Genomic DNA, 20476 nt, shown 5'->3' with positions numbered 1-20476 from the left:
GGTGAAGACTGGGATTTTTAATTTCGAGACCTTTGGGTGCTTCTGAGTCCACACAGCTCTATACCTGACATTAGTTGGGGAAAAGTAATGGCGGTTGGCCGTTGTGCTATCCACATGATACCCTCGTTAACCGTGAGGTACAGAAACATCTGCCCTATAGATCACAAGGTCTGAAATGGGGAACTTTGTGTCTAAATGTGGGAAAAAAAATCTTCCATATGAAATAAATCCGGGCGCCGCTTATACAATATCGATCATTATGTGATTCTATTGCGCTAATACTGTACAATACCATCTAGTTCACCGGAGACACCATAGAGCTTTATCTGGTTTTATACAACAAATAATTAGCATTAACTCATTTACTACAGCTATTCTTATAACAATATTGATGCTTAGTCTGAAAATGAGGATTTCCTGTAGGGCGCACTCACAGTAGGGCGCATTTCGTGTTTCTTCATATTAATTAACTGGTCTTCGTGGGCTTCTATCGCTGCAGTAACCATGTCTGCAGCGATTGGACCCCATGATGACCTGCTAATTATCGTAAAAAAAACGCAAGCTAAAAATCTATGGCCATATTACAAAATCTTCGTGGCTCGCAAAGACATTCCTTCAGAGAACAGTACCAGGAAAAAGAAGAAGAGGCAGACAGAGAAAGCGATTGGAGGACAACATAAAAGAGTGGACGGGCCTGCCATTGAAAGAGGTTTAAATTAAGGCAAAAGACAGAGAGGAATGGAAAAAGACGGTCGACAAATCATGCATGGTGCCCCAACGGTTCAACAGACCAAGGGATAAGTAACGATAAAGGTTATTTATTTACTAACATAAAACATCGAGCTTTTCTAACAAAAAAAAATATTGAATATTTGAAGTGCTGGCCACATGACATCCTCGTGAACTGTCGCCCATTGAAACAGATGAGCATCATCTGCCACATGAATGGCGAGGATCAAACTTTATTATTGTTTCATACGCAATTCTGTAAATGTTCATTGGATTCGTCACTGTCTGGGAGGTTTACATGCTATTCTTTAGTGATCAGTTAACGCTACTCTACTTATTCTAGAAGAGTTAGAACATTCTTATCAAAGACGACGTGTTGTCCTGTTTGCTTTGATGTGAAAAATAGCACCAAATGATTTTTGAGATTTTTATAATAGTTTAAACGATCAACACAATATTCTGGGTCCATTGGTGAATTCGATGGAAGCCGCCTCTGAGTTTGTGTGATAACACAAACTCTCTTTGTAATCTTGTTTAAATATAAACTTCTTGACATTGTATGTTTTTCTTTGTACATTTTGAAATTTCTCCCAATCTTACTTTTTCTTATTCTGAAGATTTTCTTTAGTTTCTATTACATGGCTCCCACAATCTCCATATTGCTTATTTTCTTTTATTTTCTTATTGCTTAACGCTTAAAGTGCTGAGCTGTTTTACAATGAGTACATACAAAATGGAATTGCAATTCTAATGTTTGGAGGCTACTCTACCACACGCGCCTAAAGGGTTAAAGAATGCAAATCTGATATTAAAAATTTAAATTGTAAATTAATGTGTGCCTAATATTGTTCAAGGGCCGCACAACGACTAATACATTTTTTTTGTACTCGTATGACGAAGACGGCCTTGAGTCAAGATAATACGTTGTTTTTTTTTTTTTTGGAACTCCTTTACCCTCCGTTCAAAACCAAATATAAAGTCATAGTTAATAGACTCAGGATTTGAACACGTGGCCATTTTCTCTGGTGGCTTCAATCGCCGCTCCACAGCTCAGTTGTCTCTTATCCCATCTTTTTACTTTGAACGTATTGCTTCCTGTGTTCCTCTCTATTAGTCAAATAGTTGGTGTCAGAAAGTGTATGTAGACTTATCACGTCTTAAAGGGGTGAAAAATATTTGGGTGTGGGGGGGTTCGACACGCCTTCCCCTTCCTTCGCGTTTCCATCTTTTTTCTGAAACACGTTGCTGACTCTGGGACTGGCGCCCCGCCAGAAGAAGTGGGGAGGGAACTTGGAATCCATCATTGTGCTACAGGTAACGCTCATGTTCTCCTCTCTCCTCCCCATTCCCTCCTGTCGTCTCTTGTCACGTGTGCGTGTGACCTTCACCTCTTATCCCTCCATAGCCATCAGGTTGAGCAGAGAACTAGAACCTGAGTCCCTCTCACACACCCACACACAGATATACCCAGACTTGTACGACTTCATCAGAATCTACCTCTCTTTCTCGTATCCTACCTCATCCGTCCCTCCCTTACTCTTCTACCTTCATCTCCTGGATCTATACCATCATCACCCCCCCTCTCTCTCTTTCTCCACCCCACTCATTCTTGTTTCTTTTACCTTCTCGCCTCAAAGTCTCACCCCTCCCACCTCATTCCTCCCCTCCTTTCATCACACCATGTTCCTCTCTTCCTAAACATCTCCTCCTCATCTCTCCTCTCTAGATCAAGAAGTTCCAACAGCCGTGTTCTAGAACCTGGCATAGAAGTTCAGTATGGGCTAACAGACGTGTGCTTGTGACTGTTCTTCCGCTACCTTCCAAAGCCTTTCTTTCTTTCATTCATTCTTTCAATGACATTTACGAAGAAAAACCATTTAAAACATACGAAAAGCCATTATGACGAAAAGCCATTCTCGCGAGTAATATAATACATTTTTTCCCGCTTTTTTTTTTTCTTTCGATTTTTTGCTGGAAGAATTGACGGAAGAAAAGAGACGAAACAGGAAGAATACGCAACAAGGCCAAGAGGCAACACGAAGCGATCAAGACAGAGGAAGGCTTCTCCATTCTCCAAGACGATCTGCCAAGGAACAACAAAACGATATTAAGTACTTTCGATTTCGTCGCCATCTTGGAGAATTGTTGGTGTATCTTCGTTGGTGTCTTGATTTTCTTTTCAAGCCAAATTTCACGAAAATAGCACACGTTTTTTTTTCACTGCTGTCTTTCTGAGACAAGACAGAAAGGAAAGAAAGAATACCAAAAAAGAGAAGACAGAAAATACAATATTTGTCTGCTATTCATAAACGCTTTCTGTCCGGCATTGTCAACGGAGCCAAGAGAAGATAATCTGTTTACAAGATTTCTATGCCGGCTTTAGGAAGATAAACTATCTACATTTTCTATGCTGGCTCCGACACCTGAGGTGAAAGGTAATATAGGTAAGGACTGCGGCCATTTTATCATTTTTAACTATTTTATAATAATTTTCTTTATTGTGGCAATTGTATCACTTTTAGCTATTTTATTATACTTTACTTTATTGTCTTTTAAAAAAAAAAGTGGGTTACAAAGATAATTCTCAGTTTCTTTAGAATTTATGATTTATGAGAAATAACACGCTCTTTCTATATACGTATGTTTGTGATATGGAGTAGTGAACTTAATTCAAACTGTTGGTGATTTTCATACATGGCGGAAAAACTGTAGATAGCTTTTTGGTTTGGTGTATCCGGTGTGCAGAACAAAATAGAAAGTGTTAATACACAAGTTGTGTTTGGGTGTGAATTGTTTTGTTTACTTTTTAGCACCGCGGTATCACATTTTCTAAGCTTATCTGTTTGTAGTAGAAAACAATTTTAAGATGTAGGAAGCAATCGGACTTTCACTTTATGACTTAGAACCTATTGAAAAGACATTGGAAACTAATTCGCGTTAATAAAGAAGAATAGATGTGAAGATGAACTGCCCGGCTCATTGAGCTAGTGTTAGGGTTAGGGTTAGGGTTAGAGCTCGATTCTTTTTTCATTTCGTTGAAGTGGCCTTCAATTCAGCGTTCTGAAGATACAGGTCACGTGGTCTTTGACAAGAGATTGTGTTCGTTTGCACCAGAAATGAAACATCCAGGTTCAACACATCTAGAAACCAGATATTTACGAATAGTTTTAGAACAGTGATTCCCAAAGTGGTCTATATAGACCTCCAGGGGTCTACGAAGACTTCCAAGGGGTCTACGTGACAAAAAGTTTGGGAACCACTGTTTTAGATTGAGTCTTTGAATGAATCTTTGAGCGTTGACCTCTCTAATTCTTCCGTCCACGAAAGACGGTGACTTATCTCGTTGATCAGAAAGACTCAGCCCACATAGGCAGCCAGACTTTCTAGACAGCCACCTTTATCGCGTATACTGGTTCTAAATGTAGCATTAACTGTTTTTGTGGTTTTCAGACTCTTGGGGTAGGGTTCATGTTACCTTAGTAGTGTACTAAGGCTTAATCCCGTCCCTAAGACCCTTTCCAAAATCAACTTTTGCTAAAATTCACAATGATTAATCTTTTTGTTAATGCACAATCTACAAAGAACTAATTGTCTATTACTAAGCTGAAAAGTTAACTAATGTCCTCCGATTTATTAAAATGTTGTTGTTTTGGGCACAGACTAGACAAAAGCTCCCCTTTCAGACCTTGCGATCTATAGGGCAGATGATGTTAAGGTCATTTGTTTCTTTGGCCAACGGTTAACGAGCAGAGTGTCATGTGGCCAGCACAATGACCAACCGCCTTTACTTTCCCAAATTAAGTCAGGTTGGGTGGACTCAGGGGCGTTCAAAACTTCGGAAATTCAAAATCCTAGTATTTTCTGAGATTTGAACCCAAGACGCCAGATTCGGAAGCCTAACCCCCACATTGTCAGACTAGTGTCTCCCATTAGAAGTAACACGCTACACCCCTAGCACCACCCCGCTTTTGACATCCTTTTTATTTAGGGACTCATTTACTTGAGCTTCTCCCTATCCCATTTTCTCAGATCCTGTGCGAGGTCCGAGGCCGAGTTTGCCTAAGGTAACTCTTTGTGTTCCTTCCATGAACTAGTCGCCATTGCGAATAGTAAGGAAAAGCGTGTTAAATCTGTGCATCTCTAATATACTCAGTAAAACGGCAGATTCAGTGGCGTCACTAAAGGGAATGTCGGGTTTGGTCCGCCCCTGGTGATAACAACCCTAGCAACGCATCTGGATAGCCCACATTATGCTGGGAATGTTTGCCTTGTTAGCAACATTTCTCCAGAGCTTTAGTTTAAAAAATTAAATCCATTCAATTCTAATTTTATTTAGCTACCAGAATGACGACATGTGTGTTTAATATAAAAGTAACCTAATTTGAGAACCTCCATTCCAGTGTTCATTAGCTAATCAAAAATTTGAATTAGATTGTCCCTGTTCTCATTGCTACCGGAACGAAAATGACGTCAACAATCAATTTAAAACGAGGTTGTGTTTTCCATTTGAATTATTAAATTAGGTCATGTTGGTAGTGTATTAACGTCGACATGTAGGTTTTCTGTACTGTCTATTCGACTTTTGTATCTGCTGGATTATATCTTAGCTTCAGTGTTCTGACTTAATTAGGAGACTTTGTAAAATTATAGGAACAAGAAACAGGGGCGTAGCTAGGAAGTATCCATCGTTTGGGGGCCCTGGGGGCTTGACATCTTTGGGGCCCCCTGCCTTTTGCGTAATACTTACTTTTAATGAAAAAAACACTCATTTGGGGGCCCCTTAAAGTGGAGGCCCGGAGGGGGTGATTTTCTCCCCCTCCTCCCCCCCACCCTACCTACGCCACTGACAAGAAATGTGCTTTGATATTGAGAGAAAAAAATCTACTCCTATTACTGTTGCCCTTTTATTGCCCGTGTCGACATTTTAACTTTACCCTTGAGCTAAGCAATGTTGAGCTTTCAACTTTGACCTTTCCGTACTATCATAAGATACTTAACTGCTTAAACTAGTCTATAAACAATAAATATACTTCATTTACTGGACCTTTTCTATCTGAACCTAAAGTTTTTAGCGACTCCTAATGCAATCAAGTAGGAAGCTTTATATGAAATTTTAATTAAAAAAATAAAACTACTAAGAAATAATAATTAAATCTATTAACTTTTCACGAAAATGCAAAGCTTACATTTTCATGTTACAAATCTATTATGACGTTTCAATATATGGTTATATGTGCAGTGTGTGATGTTTTTCAATCGTTGTAAGAGACAACTCGAAGGACTTTTTGTACGGAAAAAAACGAGTTCACTGAATTTGAATACAGTTTAGAGTAACATTTGACTGTCTAAACATTTTAGAGAGTAACATTTGACTGTTTAAACAGTTTAGAGAGTAACATTTGACTGTCTAAACAGTTTAGAGAGTAACATTTGACTGTCGAAACAGTTTAGAGAGTAACATTTGACTGTCTAAACAGTTTAGAGTAACATTTGACTGTCTAAACAGTTTAGAGTAACATTTGACTGTTTAAACTGTTTAGAGTAACATTTGACTGTTTAAACTGTTTAGAGTAACATTTGACTGTTTAAACTGTTTAGAGTAACATTTGACTGTTTAAACTGTTTAGAGTAACATTTGACTGTCTAAACAGTTTAGAGTAACATTTGACTGTTTAAACTGTTTAGAGTAACATTTGACTGTCTAAACAGTTTAGAGTAACATTTGACTGTCTAAACTGTTTAGAGTAACATTTGACTGTCTAAACTGTTTAGAGTAACATTTGACTGTCTAAACTGTTTAGAGTAACATTTGACTGTCTAAACTGTTTAGTAAATAACAATGTCTAAACTCAAGGTTATATTTGTAAAAACTATGTCATATCCGGTATATATTTAAAACGAAATAATTACACAAACCAAGCAACGATGCAAGGATCTGCGCTTTATACAAATCGACTCTATTATTCTAAGATTCATGAATTCATTCGAGAAAAACCGAAACCATTGATTCGGATGTGTTCGCAAATGTTCTTCCTATTGGCGCAGGAATGTTGCCCCGCGAAAGCGGTCGTCTGCTTTTTGGCAGGAGTAGGGCACGTGCTGATAAGGTAGAAACGCGCCATTTTGGAACATTTTTATTACCTCTTACTTTATTGTTGGTGTCATCGGTTCCTGCGTCTGAACATTTGATGAATTTGCACAACCACTGGCAAATACATGGAGGGGAGACAATAATTGAGCTACTCAGGGAACATCTAGCACAGCAGGGAGCTTGCTTTGAATTATGCCCCCTTCCTCAAGTGTCTATAATTAGTTATTTCAACCATGTACAAAGTTGGAGTAAAGGCGTGTTGAAGGCGTGGTGGTCTATTTATAAAGTTAGTTTTGAGAGTCTCGAGTTTAAATCTTGACAAATGCTGCTATATTTATGTGAAATTTTAACTATTTTATGCTTATCCAACTGAAATAAAAAGTATTAAGCTGGAAAGGTGATATTGTTAAGTAGTCAGCAGTGCCAGCCTTAGATAATTGGAGGCCCTAGGCAAATTGACTTTGGTGGTCCAAAAAAAAAAATAAATAAACAATTAGATCTACTCAATTTATTTAAACCTAGTGTACTCCAAGTTTGTAACCAACAATAGCATTTGGAACAAGTTTCGCTATTTCTTCTCTACTGCCTCCCTCCTGGATCCGCCAGTGTGCGAAGCCCCACCAATCAGATGCCCTAGGCGGCTGCCTAGTTTGCATATGCCTAAAGTTATCATCCCTGATGCACTTGTATTTGATGAACTGCTCTATCTCATGGGAGATAAATTCATTATATTAAAATAAAATGGGTATATAGACTTCCCATAGAGTAGACCGGATATTTACAGATCTGTACAATGTTTAACTAGATACAAATTTATAAAAACAAATTATCATCTAAGAGTAAACATTTGAAACTAACAAAAAGTTATCCAAAAAAAAAAAGAAGCTATTTTTAACTTTTGGGAAAACCCACAAGCATGTCATTTACCTGCTTTTTCATTGGCTTGTGGTTCTCAGCCCCGCCTTCTTCACACCCAACCACTACCACCTCTTTCTTCTGCCTTTTCAACGCCAAGCTATTCCTTGTATTATTCGGACAATTTTGAGTAGTGCTAAATTAGTCATCATGAAACGAAGACATTCTAATATAGCGCAGTTTATATAAGAACTTGTAAGATCAGAACTCTGTAAGATTTCAGTGCAAAATTAGTTCTATACTGTAGATATTGAGTATCATATTATCTTTATATTATATATATATATATATATATATATATATATATATATATATATATATATATATATATATATATATATATATATATATATATATATATATATACAGTGGCTTAGCATCCATGGCGAGAAGGGCCCTCGACCATTTAGGGGCCCACACCCGCTAGCGTAACAAACATGGGGCCAGGGCCAGATTAACTTCTATACAACATAAGCTCTAGCTTAGGGCCTCCAAGAAATACTTAGCAGTTACACATAATATCTGAACTCATATAGGGCCCTATATATCTAATAGTTTAAGGCCTTTTTAACTCTAAATACACACTATGTGACCCGTAGGGGTTTCATTACTCCTGGGGTCATGACTAATGACCAATTGTGGCCTGAAAAAGGGGGGGGGGGTTACAGCAAAGTGGAGACAAAAATGACTGCAATTTTGTAAAGAAAATGGTTTAAAAAATTCAAACGTTTCCTTAAAATATCCTAAAAGTCATATCAAACTTGATATTAACTACTAAACGTTAACACGCGTTTTCCCCTAGAGTCAGTGTAAGGAACTGCTTTCATCAGGTTTATTGCAATGGTAGTGACGGTGCGCATTTTTGGCAACCATTTCCCATCGCAGAAACGAGACACTTATGTTTGTCATATGAACCGAAACCTTCGCATGTGGGACACTTTACATAGGTCGTATCAAATACAACAACATTTGTTATTCTAGTCCACATGGGAATCACGTCACTGCAAACGTTCCGATGGTGGTCACGTGATCAAGTCATTTTCCCATGTTTGAAATCACGTGCTGGAAAGGTTCAAACACCTGCAACCTCTTCTCACACTCTTGTGGGTGCTGCAACTTGAAACGGACTCACTTTTTTACTTGTTGTGTTCAAAGACTTTGATGCAATATTGTTTTTTAAATCTTATCTATCAACTCACTCTGTCTGTCTGTCTGTCTGGTAAAAGGTCTGTACACGTTATTTCCCCCACACCCATTCTCGGATCAAGTTGAAACTTTGCAAAATTATTCATTCAGTGGACAATCCATGAATCAATTTAAAAAATTAACCAATTAGTCAATTAATTACAGATAATTAATTATTTTGTTTGATACCAACAAAGGAAATTAATTCTTAAGTATTCAAAGATATAGACATGGCTCAATATTTATGGCTTTATGACCTAGATAAGTGTGTACGTTAATGTTCCCACAGCCATTCTGAAGTAGAAACTTTAAACAATTATTTATTGCACCTAACAAAACACGAATCAATTTAAAAATTCACCAGTCAATTTTTTTTTTATATTTTGTTTTGCTTTGTGATTGTATTTTATTCTTTTAGAAATTATTTTCTATTTTTAAAAAGTATATTCAGAAGCGGCTTTTTGAGGTTAGGGTTAGCGCCCATATCCTTCTAGATTCGGCTACGAGAAGGCTTTGTTAAAGGTTAGGGCATTAAGATGCAAACATTTCTGTTATTTTATCTGAAAGGCCGTTCAATAGGAATTACAACAGCAGTCTAAAACACTGGATTGAAAAATGTTAAAAAGTTTAATTTATCGGTTTGTAGCAAAATTTTAATTTTAGAAAAAAAAAACTTATTAAAAGTTAAATTACCAATTTAGACAGGTTCAAAAAAATATATTTAGGCATATTTTCCTTTATAAATAAAATGTAAAACCAGGTCTGTGTCTTACTAAGCAATAAATAGATCAAATGCAGTTTTCAAATAACGTGTAGGCTGGTATTTATCACCGGTGTTTTTAAACTGTTCTTTCTCCTGCGCATGCGCGACATCCATCTTGAAAAGCTTTGCCACCAACTGTACCTGACATTAATAGGGGAGATAATCTGTTCCTCAGGCCCTTTTATCTTGATCTGAATTTCAAATAAAAACTATGTTGTCTGCTTTCAACTGTTTTATTTTAGATCAGTAAATGTTTGAATGTTTCCGCTCTCCTTAAGAGATAAACACAAAATAGCAGAATCGATGACGTTGCCTTGGTTACAACTACACAGATTCATACACAATGTTAAAATCTATGATGAGTGATATGTTAGTTTGGCATTTCTATGATGTTAAATACCAATACACAACCATCAACACAGTATGCAATGTATGCATTGATGATACAAAATCATTTCTAACACTCATTTCAATATTTTCATATATATTGTTGATAACAGTTCATTAGTAATTCTAATTTTATACAATGAATGTCTTCTGTGAAACATTTCAGACGTTTCCATCAGATATTATTACGTCCTCTGCGGGTCAATGAGGTCACTTCCTCGTCCATGATAGGGACTTGAGTTTTGCCAAGTCACTGTTCTTCATGCCAATCTCGAGCTACCCCCCTTCTATCATCCATCAATGGCATTCGGATAAAAATATTTATTTTGACATTGTCGTAGGATATGGAATTAGTCATGTGATCTAATCTTCCCTAATGTTACAGCTTTCCTAATATAGATTTATTTTATAATTCTCTAGCAACTGCCTTCACAATGTGTTTAGGTGTGCCGAGGTTCCGCTGTAATTAACGAATTAAACAACTAAACAACTCGATCAAAACACATCAACTTTAATGAACTTTTCCGGCATAACACACACTGCACTCTCTACTTTTGACAACTAACTCACTTCCGGTGATTTGCTCCTTTGTAAAAATAGATTATACATACATACACACATTCACCCGTGACAACTTATTATGATTTTTTTTTTTAAAGTTATATCAACTCTGTCTGTCAGTGTGTCTGTTTGGTTAAACGTTTGTACAAGTTGGTTCTCCCTCACCCTTTCTGGGATCAATGGGAAACTTTGTAATATTATTCATATATCAAGAGGCCCGAACAAGACTCTAGCCCCAAAACCTTCATATGGAACAAAACTATACAGAACTGCCTGATCTTGAAACCACTGCGCAGTTCATCTCTGATATAGGATTACTGATCTGAACCCTCCGACATGTAAAGGGAGAAAGAAGAAGAAAAATTCAATATGTGCAGAAAAGACATGGATCAATTAAAACAATAATATAAAAAAAAACAGTTAATTAATTAATGGTAATTAACTATTTAGTTTAATACCAACAATGAAAATCACAGATATGGTTAAATATTTAGGGCTTTTGTCTCCTTAGACAATTTTACACGTTGTTTCTCCCACACCCATTTTCGGATTAAGTTGAAACTTTAAACTATTATTTATTGTAGAGGGGTCGCAGTGGCTGAATGGTTAAGCGCTTGGCTTCCGAAACTGGGTTCCTGGGCTTGAATCTTGGCGAAGACTGGAATTTTGAATTTTGAGATATGTTTGATTAGTATAAACTCTTTGTTGGTTGTTTCTATAGAACGCAAAGTAAAATAGATCAAATAGCATTATGGATTCAACAACACAAACCAATAGGGCAACAATCTAAGTTTGAGCCGCGGAGAAAAGATTTCTAAGTGATCGCTAGAGATTGACGAGAATATTGACCTAGAAGGAACAAGACAACTAGGCGTCGTTCACGGCATGGTTGCTACAGTGTTGCTCACATTTTTAGTGAGATGAAGCCTATTTTCGACAGCGAATACTTTAAAAAAAGGGGGGGGGTATTGTGATTGAAGAAATGTTTTAATAAAAAATTAGAATGCAGTTGAGGCCGCCAGAAATTTAATTTTCAATTTGAAACTAAGAGATAGAGCAGCGGAGTTTGAAATGTTCTCTGTTGCCGCCGACATATCTGATAACGACTCCATTATTGGGACTTATTCGCGGTACGAAAAGCAATTTTAAAATCACAGAAGAGAGAGCTGCTATGACGAGCATGCAAGAGACACCACTGGCAAAGACATGTTCAAAGAATGTTCAGACATCATGGAGGATGTTTCTCCACCTTGGTAGTAATTAGTATGGCTTGATGTCATAGCGAACTGGCAGCAAGAGTTATTAGAAAAGTTGTCAAGTCAAACGTAAGTCAAATCTGATGATGTGTTAGCACTTTACATTTTATAACATTTCAAGCTCTGAATTACAAAAACTTCTAATAATTTTCTGACAGAGTCCGAATATGAAGATGTTTTGTATTACAATGAAGTACGCTGGTTAAGCGGATGAAAAGTTGTAAAACTTTTTCTGTGATTTGAGACATGAAACTGAAGTATTTTTTTTTGGGACGAAGAACTAAAAGACAGTGCCTCAACTTGACGACCCCGAATTGTTGTGGGATTTTGGCATTTTAAAGTAGCATCACATCGCATCGCATCTAAATGAACTCAACACCTAGCTACAAGAAACCAAGTTGATCTTGCATGAAATAGTTGGCGTAAGCGCCTTCTAAATGAAATTGCAACTCTTCGTTTACCAGGCGGAAAGGGGTGAAACAAATGTGCGTAATCGCCTCACAGACGAACATCTAGATTTAATGCTCCGACTTAGTGTCTCATCGATATAGCGGGATTCTCTGAGGTTGATTTCGGATACACTTCCTACATCTCATGAATTAGTGTAATTCCAGGGGTTTCTAATAAAGGTGCATTCATGTTTATTTGATTTCTTTTTATCTTTTCTGTTATGTGGCCGCGACACAATGGCCCGATGGATACATAAGGTTTGGCATCACTGTTTTATCTAATAAGGTAAATTGAACCTTATATCCTGTACTATAAATCTGACTTGTCTCCTTGGTCAGTGTGTTATTGCTTGACTGCTAACTTTGAGATGTTCCTGTCGTCAAGGACTGGACTAGAAATTGGAGTTGCTGGCAAGTGATCCGACCCCCTGGACAACGACCTTTACAAGCATCCAGGTCAACCCCTTATATATGGGCGGTTTTTTTTTGACAAAGGGTTTGAGAGAAGAGGAACCACTGTGAGGACTGCTCGGGGCTGCCGAGGCTCATTCCACATGACCAGTCAATCTGTAATACATGACTGAATATAGAGAGATGAACTCCTACTTCTTCAGTATAATAAGATTTAATTCTTTCCCTAAACATAGGTCTGTATTGCAAACTTAAAAGTGGTCTGCTAAAACTTGAATTAAAACTGTAGCAAAGAACTCGCTCATGTTATTTTTTCTTTCATGTCTCATGGTCTCTATTGCACGTCTACAATCTCTCCCACCCTTACACACCACTCATAGGAACACATGTGCAATCTATCTCTTTCTCTCTCACACATACACACGCGCACTCAAATGTCGACTATTATAAAAATCTACACCGCCAAGCAGCACGTGCATCTATTTATAGCCCGTACCGGTAGGTCACCCTTCTGTTACACCGTGTGTTCTTTCGCTCAGGCGTAGTAGGTGAAATTTTACATTGCTCACCGTAAAAACACGGGAAAGAAAAGGTGTGTGTGGGGGGGGGGGGAGTAGGAGAGGTAGAAAAAACATATACACCACACACACACACGCACAAACTTAATCTTATATCCTCATGAATTCATAAAACAAAACACGAAAGGCTGTAGAAATTCTGGTCAGAAGGAAGGGGGGGGGGGGAGGGAGGGGAAGCATTATCGACGTGGGGAAAAAATATGTTAGGAATGCCCGTCACCTTGCGGTGGGTTAGAATAGTGAACAAAATGGCGGTGTCTTGCAGCACGATCTAATGTTTCTTAGTGATTTCACTTATTAATCTGGTGAACGGGTGGAGCAATGTGAATGCTGTGCGGCTTGGGCTCTTTGATACTCAAAATGTTGATGGAATTGTGAAGAATATTGAAATGAATGAGAATGTGGAGCTTGTGAAGATTTGAAATGCGTTGAACATCGAAAGACAACCCTGGCGTTGATTCAGTTTGGTGAGTAGTTAACTTTTTGACGAGATTATAAGTTCTGGTGCCAGAGAGTTTCACCAAAGAGCTCTGTTAACAAGAGAGGAAACTCCTGGAAATAACCCCTGGGCAACATAGAGTTGTCTTGAATGATTCTCAAATTTCGGTATTATCTTTCAATTCTACACCATAAATAGACACGAAATTGATGTTTATATAGTCTAGAGGTTAGATCCTTGACCGTCAAGAACGATTTGCAAAGTGTCATGATGTATTTAAGACAAGGTTGATGAAAGATAAAAGAGATAATTATTCGAACTCTTTGTTTTCACACGGAGAATTCAGGTTCATATGAATCACTAAGTTCATTTAGCAGTCTTTGTAAGACAAAACAGCTGTTGTTTTGTGTTGTGTTGTCATCCATTCGTCAGGTTCTGATCAAAAGAAATTGCAAAATAATATTCAACATCACCATCACCTTCCATATGTTTGATATAGTTGAAAGGCTACTTTTGGTCTTCAAAAAAGTACAGCGTAGCACATGCACACATCATATATACATATTGTATGCATAAGCATTTCTACTATAAAAAGATTACAAAGAAAGTTTTTCTTAATAACATTATATGTGGATTAAGGGCTATGTACATCTCCATATTCGAAGATGATAATTTTTTCTAACATAATTAAAAAAAAATAGTTTGTGCTATACGCGAAAGAGTTTAGAAATTCGATTCTACAACAAAACAATTATCGTCAACTTTGTAAATAACTAATCAACACTTTCTAATTTCTGTACACCTGATACACCAAATAGCCATCAACTTATAATTATCTGTCATTGATGAGATCTACAGTATCGGCAAATTCAAAACTACTGGAAACAGAATTTAAATAATAATGATAATAATATTAATAAGAGGATAATGACAATTGACCTCACAAATACCCCCAAGGCCCTTAACATCCCAAAGAAGATTCTCGTTGCCTGTCAGAGGACGGTACTGCTGCAGAGCTGCCACATCACCAAAAGGTTTCTTAGTGAACTTTGTTAAAGGGACTACAATAAATTTTATTTGTCCTGAAATACAACAATGTAAATAAACTGTAGCTTGTTTGTATGACAAGAAATCTGCCAGATACCTTATAAATATCAAATAGTATATCATATGGGTCAATGCCAGAATGCATAAATATTTTTTTTTGTATTATTTCTGATTATGAAACTGTCATTGACGTCGAGCCTTTTCCTAAATGACACTTAAGCAGAAATGGAGGTACATTATAGGAATATCATGCGATGATGAATGCCATATGTTCTTGCAATATACGTATGTTGATATTTTTTTGATTTCATTAACTTTTAATATTAAAGGGAAAATGATACTTTCGTAGAAGGTAAATGCAAGAAGTCTTCTTCTAAATTATGTGGTTTCTCGATTATAGTCACTTATCATCATAGTGCTGGTAGACAACTAAACCACTGTAGGCGTATTATAGTTGAACTTTTAAAACTTTAAATAATTTGAATAATATCTCTGTGAAAAAAATATAACTTTTATTACAATATGGACAATTTTAACGAGATTAAATGCAATAGACCTATTTTTTTTTACACAGATCTAACTCATTATAAAATTCTAATTGTTAAGTTCATTTTGCATTAAGTTCAAGCGGTACTATTTGTAACCGCGCAACTCTCCCACATCCAGATGAGCTGCAATCAGAACCCGGCGTTTGGTGGTGTCTAGAATTATGCGCCTCCTTTTTCCTCCGTGTTAATAATGACACAGTATCGCCATTAGGCTAAGATCAAAGTGTCAAGACACAGTCTCTCCTAGGTCAAAGTAAGATCTCAGCCATTCCGTGTACTTCGACTAGGACACACTCTAACTCAGTGTAGACTTGATAGCCTGCAGTGTTCACAGCATGAGACAATTCTCCCTCTTTTTCTCTCTCCATTAGCTCTGTCACTAATCTTAATGTTTCAACTGTTATCTGCGACTAGACGAAAATCGACTTTACGGTGTTACATTTGTATCATTTATTATTATTTTGTTTATTTCACAGAAAAATGTTTACTGATGCTGAATACTTTGGATTACTTTAAACATTGGATATACACATATATTTTGTAGGAATGTGAATTTTACGGAAGATTGAAATATTATATAAAGAGTCCTGCGTTTACTATCTGTGGTGTTAAATTAAGATATAGTGAGCCATATTTCTTAGAATGGATTTAATATTTGATTTTGAGATCTGCTGAATCAATAGAAAATTTGACAACACATATTTTATAACTGAAATAAAAAAGAACCACAAAAGTTTTCAAAATGTCTGACAACGAAGATCCACAAAAATGTGTCGTCTGTTCAGTGTTCGAGCCTCAAGCGTGGAGGAAATCTCTATGCAGGAACTGCTTTCATTCCTTAGAGGAACATTCGGAGGAACTTCTCGCCCAAGAAGCAGAGGCTGTGGCAAAAGAAAAAGACGGTGAAGCTCCAGCTGTGTCGAAACCCTCTGCCACCGACTCCAGTGCGCCTCAACCGGACGCTTCTAAATCAAAGGAGGTAGCGTCGAAAGCGTCCAAAGGTGGGCCCGCTCCTGAAAAAGATATAAAAGCAAAGCCCACCGCTGGTAAGGAAGAGATAAAAACACCATCTTCAAAAGAAGCCTCTTCAGGAAAAGAGGCTGTGAAACTGAGCCCTAAGAGTAGCTTTACTGTAGCTATGGTGAGCGGCAAATCCAAAACAGTCACCTCGACACCCACACCAGCTACTTCTTCGCCCTCAAAATCCCCACCTAAAACAACGGTGGCTCCATCGTCATCCACAGCATCTTCCCTCTCAACAACAACGACAACTTCGTTGTCATCATCAACTTCATCTACATCAACGACATCAACCAGTGCTCAAAAAACGACATCCGTTTCCTTGGCGAAGAATTTCGCTTCCAAATTTGAATCCAAGGCTGCCAGTCTCGCCAAGGAAAAATCCCCTTCAAAATTTCCAGACACTCGTGGTGGAGGCCCTTCCGTTTCTGTGGTCACAGGAAAAATCTCCAGTGATCCAAAAGCTGACTCTAAATCCAGCTCATTAAGTAAACCTACAGACACGAAATCTGCAGATACCACAAAGCCATCAGACAGTAAAACAGCTGACTCAACGAAAGTAATAGCGCCAAAAGTTGATACTAAAAACCTTAAAAACGACGAAGGTGAGCAGTCGTCACCTAAAACCTCAACAACAGACTCAAAAACAAACATTTCACCAACAAAAGACGAAAGCAGCAAAAATACCGAGGACAAAATCAAAAGTCCACCATCCGACTTAAAGGATAAGAAACAAACATCTTCCATAAAAGCAGACGACAAAGACACTAAAAGCACGCTAGCTTCCCGCTCAAAATCCGCTCCTTTTGGAAAAGACTTGCTTAAAAGTAAAAAGGACTCAGTTAAGAAGGAGCAGTCCCCAGTGAAAGACATACCTGATTTAAAATCGAAAGAAAACGGAGCAAATAAAGCAAAGACTCCTGTCCCTAAAAGTCTATCGACGTCTCCGAATGACAAAGAGAAATCGTCGACTTCATCTAAACCAACGACAAGCAAGACAGCAGACGACAAAACGAAGAAGAACGGAGACAATTCAACGATCAAAACTTCCGATAAACTGCGGCAAGGAGATGGCAGTTCTTCAGAATCTAAGTCTCCTTCTCCCAGTTCACGTTCATCTCAAGGGCCTGAACAAACAGATTCCGCCGCTGTAAACAAAAATGCTCACCCCGCCAAGCCTGTGACAGGTAAAACTGGAGATAACGGATCGGGCGGGCAAACATCTGGCCCCGCAGACGGCTCTATCAAGACATCAGATGACGTCAAGGACCCAAACCAGAATAACAAGAAAGATACGAGTCCCAAAGCATCACCCGCTAAGTCGGACAGAGACAAGAGCTCGCCTTACAGAGATCGAGGCAAAGACGAAGGTAGCGGTGCAGCGAAAAAAGGCGATAACCTCTCGCCTCCTACTGGCAAACCCGGCGGCCCTCCAACTTCAAAAACATTGCCTCTCTCGGCCTCGAAATCTGCGTCAAAACTACCATTCGACAAAATCAAAGACACGAAACTCGACTCAAACAAAGACAATAAGTCAAGCAAAGTCAAAGAACTCGACAAATCTCAGGACAAGACAACACCCTCGCTTAAGACTCAACAGTTCGAGAAAAGAGATGAAGCAACATCTAGTAGCTCTCCCAAAAAAGGAAACGAAAAATCCACCGAGTGCAATGACAACGATCTCACCAAAAGGCTAACAGAAGAGCTGAAAGAAAAAGCCGAAGCTCTATCAAGTCTTAATACCCAACTGACAAAAATGGAAGAAAAGATCAAATCTTTGGAACTAGAAAAGGAGAAGATACGAAAAGAATCAGCTCAAACAGTCAATGATGACTTAGAGAAATTGTTAAAAGAACTCAGGTCTCAGATATGTGGCCTGGAAGGCCAATGTTCTAGACTTGAAAAGGACAACCAGGACCTATTAGTCAAACTCAGGGAAAAGGATTCCAAAAACAGTCCAGCAACTGACAAGAAGCACATTGACAATTCCGTCTTAGAGGAGGATCTCGAGGCTGCTGAGAAAGAGCTGGAGGAGGTCAAAGAAGAGAATAAAGATCTCCAGAGCCAGATAATGGAGATGAGAAACGAAATGGATGAAATGTATGACCACTTCCGGGAAGCGGAGCACGACGAGTTCCGAGAGCTTCAAAAAGAGTTGGACCTGACCGCCAAGAACTGCCGTATCTTGCAGTTCAAGCTCCGCAAAGCGGAAAGGCGGAACGACCAAATCGAAGAGGATCGCATCCACTACGAAGAGAAGCTTCGAAGGCTGCAGGATCAGTTCGACTCTCAAGACGCCAAGAACCACATCCGCGTGCTGGAGGAGGAGCTTCGAATGGCCAAGGAAGTGTCTGTTCGTCTGCACGATGAACTGGACATCGTTGAGGACAAGAGAAACAAGACACTTGAAGAAAACAGACATCTGACCGAACTCCTAGAGCACACAGACAAACGTCAGTTTAGGATGGAGATGGAGATTGATAAACTTCGTGACATTGTAAGTACTTCAATTTAATTCAATTCATATTTCTAGTAAAACACAAAAACATACCATAGGTAATAATAATAAGATGACGTGGGGTCTGAGTGGTGAAGCGCTTGTCTTCAAAACCCAGGGATCTCGGGTTCAAATATCGGTAAAAACTTGAGATTTTGAATTTCTTGATTTTGAGGACGCCTCTGAGTCCAAAGATACTCTTATGGGTACCTGACAATATTGGTGGTTGGTCTTTGCGCTGGCCACATGACACACTCTTTAACCCTCGAAACACCTGGCTTTTACGTCATCAGCCCAATAGATCAAAAGGTCTTAAAGGGTTACATTACTTATTGATAGTAATAATAATAATAATGGCATCCTTGGCTACGCTCATGCAATTTATTTTCATTTAGATTTTTTTTTTAAGTTTTTTTTTCAGCTGTCCTGTACTTAAGTTTCAGTTTAGTGTTTTGAGGTAATTAAATAAATGGTATTTCATAACCTTCTAAAGTAAGATGGCACATATAAGACAGCATATGGAGGCACAGACATGCCTAAGGCTGTGGTGTACAAACAACGGTCAGCGTGCTATATATGGCCTGTGATGCTATACGGCCCATACATTGTATACTGAAGCCACAGAAATTGGAGGTTATTATTTTTTTTTTTGAGTTGATGTGACACGCTTGCGTGACATTTATGCGTCACCTAAGCGCTACAGGTTTAGGAGATTTAGTGACTTAAAAGTTTAAATACTCTTAGACGTGTTGATAGTTGGTCTTTCACTTCTATTACCTTATGTTGATATTGCACATCCCACTTCTGACACCATATGTTGATAGTTGGTCTTTCACTTCTATTACCTTATGTTGATATTGCACATCCCACTTCTGACACCATATGTCAATCTATGTCCGTTCACTTCCATTACCTTATGTTGATATTTCACATTCCATTTCTGACACCATATGCTAGTGGTTGGTCGTTAGATCGTAGCTCCCAACAGGTAGTACAACTAAACCAATGTACTGGTATTATATTTAAATAAACAAACTTTTAGATAAATTGAACAAACTTCTTTCTTAAAACAACACTTAATATAACTTTTAGTAATAATATATGCATATTCACCTGGAGATGAGATATAGATCTAGTATTAACAAAATGAAATATTTCAACAAAAACCTCACTGCAAATATACGTTTTTACTCTCTCGCGTCTCTGATTAACTCTCACCCACGTGACTTCTTCACAGAAATTATGACAGACCAGGTCATGACCTTCATAATTCTACACCACCCAAAAACTTACGGTTCCTGTCTTTGTCTTTACCTTGGAAACACACACACACACACACGCACGCGCACACACACACACACACACGCACGCGCACACCCACACACCCACGCAAGCACACCCAAACACACACACATGCACGCGCGCACACACACACATGCACGCGCAGACCCACACACCCACGCACGCACACCCACACACCCACGCACGCCCACCCACACACACATACACACACGCACGCGCGCACACACACACGCCCACAAACACACACACACACATACATACACACCCCCACCCACACACACCCACACACATACACACG

The 20476-nt window shown here is 38.4% G+C and overlaps 1 protein-coding gene across 3 annotated transcripts in view; it reads left to right on the top strand.

Moving 5' to 3' along the window:
• Positions 1 to 2477: 2477 nt before the first annotated feature.
• Positions 2478 to 20476, top strand: part of LOC106070005 (titin homolog) — a 187517-nt gene continuing 169518 nt past the window's right edge. The window contains exons 1-2 of one of the 3 annotated variants that reach the window (XM_056016501.1): positions 2478 to 3173; positions 15836 to 18876. In XM_056016501.1, coding sequence (XP_055872476.1) covers positions 16102 to 18876 — 2775 coding nt within the window. In that variant the 5' untranslated portion in view covers positions 2478 to 3173; positions 15836 to 16101. Of the gene's footprint in view, positions 3174 to 13507; positions 13793 to 15835; positions 18877 to 20476 lie in introns of those variants that run through there. The other 2 variants (XM_056016503.1, XM_056016502.1) reach the window with 2 other exon arrangements.

The sequence above is a fragment of the Biomphalaria glabrata genome, chromosome 17 (assembly GCF_947242115.1).
Source record: "Biomphalaria glabrata chromosome 17, xgBioGlab47.1, whole genome shotgun sequence".
Taxonomy (NCBI): domain Eukaryota; kingdom Metazoa; phylum Mollusca; class Gastropoda; family Planorbidae; genus Biomphalaria; species Biomphalaria glabrata.
The sequence above is the reverse complement of the archived record's forward strand: the minus strand, read 5'-3'. Positions and strand labels throughout refer to the sequence as shown.